Source organism: Oncorhynchus masou, unplaced genomic scaffold (genome assembly GCF_036934945.1).
Source record: "Oncorhynchus masou masou isolate Uvic2021 unplaced genomic scaffold, UVic_Omas_1.1 unplaced_scaffold_2018, whole genome shotgun sequence".
NCBI classification, from domain to species: domain Eukaryota; kingdom Metazoa; phylum Chordata; class Actinopteri; order Salmoniformes; family Salmonidae; genus Oncorhynchus; species Oncorhynchus masou.
In genome coordinates, this window is record NW_027008507.1 from 60,713 (window position 1) to 70,227 (window position 9,515).

Genomic DNA, 9,515 nt, shown 5'->3' on the forward strand with positions numbered 1-9,515 from the left:
GAGGGAAAATGGGATGGAGAGAGGGAACATGGGAGGGAGAGAGGGAACATGGGAGGGAGAGAGGGAACATGGGAGGGAGAGAGGGAAAATGGGATGGAGAGAGGGAAAATGGGATGAGAGAGGGAAAATGGGAGGGTGGGAGGGAAAATGGGATGAGAGAGGGAAAATGGGAGGGAGAGAGGGAAAATGGGATGGAGAGAGGGAAAATGGGATGGAGAGAGGGAACATGGGAGGGAGAGAGGGAACATGGGAGGGAGAGAGGGAAAATGGGATGGAGAGAGGGAAAATGGGATGGAGAGAGGGAAAATGGGAGGGAGAGAGGGAAAATGGGATGGAGAGAGGGAAAATGGGAAGGAGAGAGGGAAATGGGGAGGGAAAAGGGGAGGGTGGGAGGGAGGGAGGAATGCAATCGACCTTGAGCTCACTTTGAGAGATGCCTGTGGAATACTGAGTACCTGGCACACTCCTCCATCCCGCTCATCCCTCTCTCCTCTCCTCTCCATCCTGTCACTAGCAATGCCCAACGGACGTGACACATCCACGAACAATTGCTATAACAAAGTCATTTTCATTGGGGTGTGAGCAGGGGAGTTGGGCTGGAGAGGTGCCAAAGTGGCGGAGTTTGGGCGTTATTTGAAATTTTCCCAATGTTAGTCACCAATTGAAGATGAAAGGCGGAGAAACTTCCTCTGATAGGGACAGAGGAGACGACAGGGCTCCAGACTGAACGGGACAGAGGAGACGACAGGGCTCCAGACTGAACGCGACAGAGGAGACGACAGGGCTCCAGACTGAACGGGACAGAGGAGACGACAGGGCTCCAGACTGAACGGGACAGAGGAGACGACAGGGCTCCAGACTGAACGCGACAGAGGAGACGACAGGGCTCCAGACTGAACGGGACAGAGGAGACGACAGGGCTCCAGACTGAACGGGACAGAGGAGACGACAGGGCTCCAGACTGAACGGGACAGAGGAGACGACAGGGCTCCAGACTGAACGGGACAGAGGTGACGACAGGGCTCCAGACTGAACGCGACAGAGGAGACGACAGGGCTCCAGACTGAACGGGACAGAGGAGACGACAGGGCTCCAGACTGAACGGGACAGAGGAGACGACAGGGCTCCAGACTGAACGGGACAGAGGAGACGACAGGGCTCCAGACTGAACGGGACAGAGGAGACGACAGGGCTCCAGACTGAACGGGACAGAGGAGACGACAGGGCTCCAGACTGAACGGGACAGAGGAGACGACAGGGCTCCAGACTGAACGGGACAGAGGAGACGACAGGGCTCCAGACTGAACGGGACAGAGGAGACGACAGGGCTCCAGACTGAACGGGACAGAGGAGAGGACAGGGCTCCAGACTGAACGGGACAGAGGAGACGACAGGGCTCCAGACTGAACGGGACAGAGGAGACGACAGGGCTCCAGACTGAACGGGACAGAGGAGACGACAGGGCTCCAGACTGAACGGGACAGAGGAGACGACAGGGCTCCAGACTGAACGGGACAGAGGTGACGACAGGGCTCCAGACTGAACGGGACAGAGGAGACGACAGGGCTCCAGACTGAACGCGACAGAGGAGACGACAGGGCTCCAGACTGAACGGGACAGAGGAGACGACAGGGCTCCAGACTGAACGGGACAGAGGCTCCAAGATGTGACCATTTAGTTGCATTTTGCGACCCTTTGACTTGGCTGTGAGTACAATGTTTTATTGGTCACACTGGTGCGAGATGCACATTCTACCTAGTTACTTCAATCAAAACATTATATTTTGGGGGCAGATAAAACCATGCATTTGTTAAACAGTACTTAAACAGTAAACAGTGCATTATCCTCATGATTCCTGTAATAAAGCTGTTGTGCCTGCCTGTCTGTGTTGGTGGGGACGGCTGCTGTAATGAGCGAGACTCACCTCCTGATAGTATAACATTTCAAACTGAAACGTTAGTGTCAGCAGTGCCACCAGGAGGAAATGTAAGTCTGGAGCCCTGTTTAAATGTTGTCTGTTTTACCGGGTGTTTCCCCTCACCTGACCCTCTCTCTGGAGTCTCCGAAGGTCTCTTTGAGGTCTTTGAGATCAGGGTAGTAGCTGGCAGGAGGAGAGATCACCTCCAACAGACCTGAACTGAACTCTATAGAAAACCTGGGATAGACAAGACACACACACACACACACACACACACACACAAACAATTTGTTATGCTCCTTCTGTTCTCTCTAAACTGTGAGGGGAATTATCAGACAGGAAACAGCCATCACAAAGACAGGAAGATGTGTGAGGTTAGGAACAGGAAGTGAGGTCACTCACTCTTTCTCCAGTCCGGTCACCACGCTTTGGACGTATTCTGTGTCCGTCTGCAAAAACAGAAAATAATGTAATTATTTGTATGTCACAGTGTGTGTGTGTGTGTGTGTGTGTGTGTGTGTGGTGTGTGAGAGTGTCAGGGGTTTGGGCACAACAAAATAAAAATTGAAACCAGAATAATAGAATGAGCTACACTACCGTTCAAAAGTGTTTGTTTTTTGAGTTGTTTTTGAAAGCACATTTTTTTTGTTCATTAAAATAACATTAAAACGATCAGAAAGACGGTGTAGACATTGTTAATGTTGTAAATGACTATTGAAGCTAGAACAGGCTGATGTTTAATGGAATATCTACCTAGGCGTACAGAGGCCTATTATCAGCAACCATCACTGATGTGTTCCAATGGCACGTTGTGCCAGCTAATCCAAGTCTGTTGCATCAGTGTCACTGTTTTGATGTAGCCTAGGCCTACTGGTTGTATGAATTTGTGATCTATCGTCCCACAACTGTCCCAGAGTCTGTTTAGAAAAGGCTATTTATTTCTGGTAGAGAACGACAAGCTGATCAATAGAATAGGTCAACTTTTCTACTATGGGGGATAGTAGATTGACAGGCTAGTGATTTTGCTGTTTGTTATTGGTCTTATTGTCTGAGGGAAAGTAAATGTGGACAGTTATTCTTCAAGACGAATTACCATAATGTCAATGTGATGTTTCTTTCTGAGCACCATGAGTGGACGCCTTAATCAGGTTATACACCCAATGCATACGAGGACGGTACATTTCTCTTCTATTTTTTTTTGAGAAACCCTGGTGGATGTGTGTGTGTGTGTGCGCGTGTGTGTGTGTTTCCCCCCACCTCTCCTACGAAGACTATGATGACACAGTCATGTTTCTCCTCAGGTGAGAGCTTGTTGATGAGCGAGTGTAGGGTCTCAGCCAGGTACGACTTCACTTTACGCTTTACGGTAGGAATACCCATCACCATGGAGACTGGGGGAGATGAAAAGACCCGGGTAAGACCATAGAGGAAGAAACACAAAAACACACAGGCTGAGAACAGAACGTGTTAAATGTGTTAACTAAGTTGCTTTGCATTTTAAGAAAACAAACATTTACAATGAATGGAGGGCAGAAGTTTAACTGAGGAAAAGGTAGGAGAGAAAGAAAGAAAGAGAGAGAGAGAGAGAGAGAGAGAGAGAGAGAGAGAGAGAGAGAGAGAGAGAGAGAGAGAGAGAGAGAGAGAGAGAGAGAGAGAGAGAGAGAGAGAAAGAAAGAAAGAAAGAAAGAAAGAAAGAAAGAAAGAGGGAGAGAGGGAGGGAGGGAGGGAGGGAGGGATATAGAGAGGGAGAGAGAGAAAGAGAGGGAGGGAGGGATAAAGAAAGAGAAAGGGGGAGAGAGAAATCCTCTGCATTATCATTAATAGCAGACTCCTAAATTTCCTCAGTGAAAACAATGTACTGAATAAATGTCAAAATTGCCGTTTTACCTAATTACCATACGACAAACCACGTATTCACCCTGCACACCCTAATTGACAAACAAAGAAAGTATTCTCATGCTTCGTTGATTTCAAAAAAGCTTGTGACTCAATTTGGCACGAGGGTCTGCTATACAAATTGTTGGAAAGTGGTGTTGGGGTGAAGTGGTGAAGTCACAACTTCACAGGGGAGCCTTTTGAACGTAAAAAGAATGTTTTTCAAAATAAAAATCTCGAACATTTGAACTTTCATGCGCCTTAATATCAAACATGTATGTCATCTGTAAATACGAATACATTTCTTATATTACAAGCCTAGTTGGTTAGCCACAGAGAAAGCGAGCAACCTTCCTGCTAGCCATGATTGGCTGAGATAACGAGTGGGATGGACATGCAGAGAGATGAGTTTGGATTGGTTGCATCTTGGGGTCTATAAAATGAGCTGCTAGATAATCCTTTGTACTGCAGTTTTTATTTTTTTTATTTTACTTTAGCCATGGAGAACTGCAAATATGTTGCTACTGCTCTCAATAACATTGCTGCCCTTAATTTATCAGGCGCTATCGACAAAGGTCAGTGGGAAAAAGTTGGACGATGAATGCTGACTCTCTCTCTCTCACTCTGAAAATAACAAGTTTTGGAATCAGTGGAAAACAACGGGCCAAACAAGCTCTGCAAACTAAGACAAATTCCAGATGCATTATTATACAATCAGTGCAAAATTGCATTCAAAATGGCATTCTGAGAGATCACTACACACAGTTCAGCTTGCAAACCAAACAGAAACAACACAGGATGTCTTATAAAAGGGTTTGCAGTCTGCCGTGAAGCCTTCATCCATGTATACAGGTAAGAATCTAGCTACAGATTCAGATACTATACGTTTCTAATATAGCCAGAAAGTTGTTTTCATTGCAAGCAAAAGCTTGCTGTTAGCTAGCCAGCTGGAGATCGATAGCTGGCTTGCTAACTAACATTAAACCTAACTTTATTTGGTTGCTATGACAATTGGTTTGTATTGCTAGTAACGTTACTCTATGGATTGGGAGTATTGTTAATTTTTTAACTAGCTAACCTTAACGTGACATGTCTAAACAAAAGATCCCAAGTTAAAGCTTGCTGTTAGCTAGCTAACGTTAGCTGAGTGGCTGGCTTGCTAGCTAACATTAAGTTATGTGTATGAGGTGTATGTAACTTTAGTGATGTTTTCTCAGAATGCCATTATGCATTGCTAGTTATAGCCTAATGTTAGCTAGCTAACATTGAACCTATTAGTTAACTTTAGCTAGATATGACAATCGGTGTGTATTGCTAGTTAAAGCTTGCTGTTAGCTAGCCAGCTGTCATGAGATGGCTGGCTAGCGACAGTCGCTAACATTACCTGTATGAACTGTGTGTAGTGATCTCTCAGAAGGCCATTTTGCATCGATTGCATAATAATGCATCTGGAGTTTGTCTTTCAGCATCAATCAGTAGAGCACGCCTGACTCTAATCCACCAGTCCCACAGTCATCAAAAAGAGAGCTAGCGCAAGCAAAGGCAGCAGCGCAGTCATCAATGACATGCACCATTTCTTCACCAGCTACGGAGTTGGGGAAACACGTGTGGACCTGAATTGTGAAAACTGCAGTGGATAAAACAAGAACAAGTATTGTGCTTGGCGGACCGTGCACAAGCTCCACCACAGTCTGGACCTTCACTTCCTGATCACAGGCCACACCAAGTTGTGGTGACTGGTGCTTTGGCCTCATCAAGTTAGCCCTTCAGAAAGACCAGAGTGAACACTCTATCTGCGACTGCTGGTGTTGTGAAGGACAGCACTGTGACAGGGGTCAACATCCCACAGCTGGTTGGACTGGAGGATGGTACGGTGCTGGTGGAAAGCTATGGCTGACTTCAGGCCGCTGCCACAGATCAAGCAGAACCAGCACTTCAGGTAAAAAATGACTTTCATTATGAGGTTATTCTTATCTAAACTTGTGAGGTAAATTGATGTTGTGCAGAGTTATAATGTCTTCAGATTTATTGTTTTCTGTTTTACAGCTTCGATGCTCTGGAGCCTGGTGTTGTCGCCAAGGAGCGTTCGGACTGTCGGGACCAGGTTTCAACTGCTGCACAACGCTGACATCTTTCCTCCCATAGATGGTCTGCCTGTAAAAGCGCCACCTGGACTGGACACAGCTAGACAAATATTTTTGAGAAGCTCTGAGTTTTGCGACGAAGAGGCTATGGACATCACATGACCTCCACCAAAGTCAAGGGCAGGACAGAAACAGGCTCTCTGGATATAGATTCCCTTGTTCATGAGTGGTTCGGATGGACCAGTCATCAGCACCTTCTGCAGTGCCTCTATTCACATGACTCTCTCCCAACACACACACCATACGTTGCTGCTACTATTTATTATTTATCCTGCTGCTCAGCCACTTTACCCCTGATTGTATGCCTATCACTACCTCGTCTATCACTGATATTGTTATTGATATTATTCTTATACATACTGTATTTGTTATTTATATTGACACTACCTATTTCTGATATTACTACAATGCAAGTAACCAGTTGGCTGTACCGATTACACCTTCTGTAGAGACCATCCACTTAGCAAGACAGCAAAATATTGATATATCAAATTAATATTGATGTGTGGTCATAACGTGATTTTGTGACATACCCCAACAATATCATGTGTCCACCACATAAATATAATGGCACATGCATCTGTTTATCTACAGTACTGAACTTTATTTATAAAAAAAATAATAATAATAATTATGAATCATTCCGGTTTCAACTCCGGTTGCATGGCCTTAACTTATGTATGAATTACTATGTGATAACTTCATGTGTAAAGTATGCTATTATACTGGTGTGAAGGCATTTGGCCTCAGGTTGTGAGTCACAAATGTCAACTGTTTGCTGATGGTCTGGTGCTTCTGTCCCCAATAAAGGAGGGCCTGCATCAGCACCTAGATCTTCTGCACAGATTCTGCCAGACCTGGGCCCTGACAGTACATTTCAGTAAGACAAAAAGAATGGTGTTCCAAAAAAGGTCCAGTTGCCAGGACCACAAATACAAATTCTATCTAGACACTGTTGCCCTAGAGCACACAAACACTATACATACCTCAGCCTAAACACCAGCGCCACAGGTAACTTCCCCAAAACTATGAACGATCTGATAGACAAGGCAAGAAACAAAAAATTCAACATACCAATTAGGATCTGGCTAAAAATACTTAAATCAGATATAGAACCCATTGCCCTTTATGGTTGTGAGGTCTGGGGTCCGCTCACCAACCAAGACTTCACAAAATGGGACAAACACCAAATTGAGACTCTGCACGCAGAATTCTGCAAAAATATCCTCAGTGTACAACGTAGAACACCAAATAATGCATGCAGAGCAGAATTAGGCCGATACCCACTAATTATCAAAATCCAGAAAAGAGCTGTTAAATTCTATAACCACCTAAAAGGAAGCGATTCCCAAACCTTCCATAACAAAGCCATCACCTACAGAGAGATGAAGCTGGAGAAGAGTCCCCTAAGCAAGCTGGTCCTGGGGCTCTGTTCACAAACACAAACACACCCTACAGAGCCCCAGGACAGCAGCACAATTAGACCCAACCAAATCATGAGAAAACAAAAAGATAATTACTTGACACATTGGAAAGAATTAACAAAAAAACAGCAAACTAGAATGCTATTTGGCCCTACACAGAGAGTACACAGTGGCAGAATACCTGACCACTGTGACTGACCCAAAATTAAGGAAAGCTTTGAGTATGTACAGACTCAGCGAGCATAGCCTTGCTATTGAGAAAGGCTGCCGTAGGCAGACATGGCTCTCAAGAGAAGACAGGCTATGTGCTCACTGCCCACAAAATGAAGTGGAAACTGAGCTGCACTTCCTAACCTCCTGCCCAATGTATGACCATATTAGAGAGACATATTTCCCTCAGATTACACAGATCCACAAAGAATTCAAAAACAAATCCAATTTTGAAAAACTCCCATATCTACTGTGTGAAATTCCACAGTGTGCCATCAGAGCAGCAAGATTTGTGACCTGTTGCCACGAGAAAAGGGCAACCAGTGAAGAACACACACCATTGTAAATACAACCCATATCTATGCTTATTTATTTTATCTTGTGTCCTTTACCATTTGTACATTTTTAAAACACTGTATATGTATATATAATATGACATTTGTAATGTCTTTATTGTTTTGAAACTTCTGTATGTTAATTTTACTGTTAATTTTTATTGTTTATTTCACTTTATTATTATCTACCTTACTTGCTTTGGCAATGTTAACACATGTTTCCCATGCCAATAAAGCCCTTGAATTGAATTGAATTGAGAGAGAGACAGAGAGGTGAGAGAGAGGTGAGAGACAGAGAGAGACAGAGACAGAGAGAGAGAGAGAGAGAGAGAGAGAAGGTGAGAGAGAGGTGAGAGAGAGGTGAGAGAGAGGTGAGAGAGAGGTGAGAGAGAGGTGAAAGACAGAGACAGAGACAGAGAGAGAGAGAGAGAGAGAGAAGGTGAGAGAGAGAGATGAGACAGTAGCTATTGTTATACTCCTGGCTATCAGTTGTATTGTGTGTCCTGAAGGGAGGGAGGGAGGGAGGGAGGGAGGGAGTAGAATAGGGAATACAGACTATTATCTTGCTAAGAGGGGTGATCCCCTGAAAACCACACTGAAATACTACAGACATATCACTCCATTTGTCCCACACTGACACAACAGGCCCAGGGATCTCTTTCACTGGGGAACAGGGCTGTGCGTGTGTGTTGGTGTTGCATAGTATACTGGTATCACGGTACCAAAACGTCATGATACTTATGATACTAACATTTTAGAATACCGTAGTACCATTTCAAATGATACTCTGGTAATTAGAACCTAACAGTAGTAATAACTCAACGGACACTACGAAAGCTTATACAAAGTTTAAACAAAGATCCCAAAGGATCGAACAACTGAACAGAGAAATAATATATCCCATTTAGCAGACGCTTTTGTCCAAAGCGACTTACAAGTCAGCTGGGGCCACTACTTTTACATATGGGTGACCCTAGCGGGAATCGAACCCACGACACTTGGCGTTGCAAGCGCCATGCTCTACCGACTGAGCCACACAGGACCCACACAGGACAAAGACATGGTTCCACCCATGGTAGTATACAGACCCCGCTTTGGGTGGAGTCTCCTCCTTATCGTTAAACATCCTTATTGCTAGGCAGGGAGCTGAGTGAGATGGGGCCTTAAACAGAGAGTACAGGCCGGTCTGATAGGTGAACAAATTCACCGTCACGCAGAGACGAAGCCCCGTTTGACAAGAGGCATGTCTGCAGCTTTACAGGAAATAAAACGTATCAAACGGTTAGAAATATCACACAGATTTTTTTTATTTTTTTTTTACCTTTATTTAACCAGGCAAGTTAGTTAAGAACAAATTCTTATTTTCAATGACGGCCTAGGAACAGTGGGTTAACTGTCTGTTCAGGGGCAGAACGACAGATTTGTACCTTGTCAGCTCGGGGGCTTGAACTCGCAATCTTCCGGTTGCTAGTCCAACGCTCTAACCACTAGGCTACCCTGCCGCCCTGGAGATATTACCGGAGATACCTTTTGTTCTTTCTGTGCGATGTCGCGCGCATTTGACATAATTTCACACACCATGTCGAGGGCCGTTTTTAAACTAATCCCA

The 9,515-nt window shown here is 44.9% G+C and overlaps 1 protein-coding gene across 1 annotated transcript in view; it reads right to left on the reverse strand.

Moving 5' to 3' along the window:
* LOC135532776 (alpha-1,3-mannosyl-glycoprotein 4-beta-N-acetylglucosaminyltransferase A-like) overlaps window positions 1-5,547 on the reverse strand; it is a 30,469-nt gene extending 24,922 nt beyond the window's left edge. Inside the window, exons 1-4 of the mRNA XM_064960214.1 lie at window positions 5,463-5,547; window positions 3,176-3,309; window positions 2,321-2,367; window positions 2,042-2,155 (exon numbers count right to left, since the gene is read on the reverse strand). Coding sequence (XP_064816286.1) covers window positions 2,042-2,155; window positions 2,321-2,367; window positions 3,176-3,309; window positions 5,463-5,547 — 380 coding nt within the window. The remainder of the gene's footprint in view (window positions 1-2,041; window positions 2,156-2,320; window positions 2,368-3,175; window positions 3,310-5,462) is intronic.
* Window positions 5,548-9,515: the final 3,968 nt, after the last annotated feature.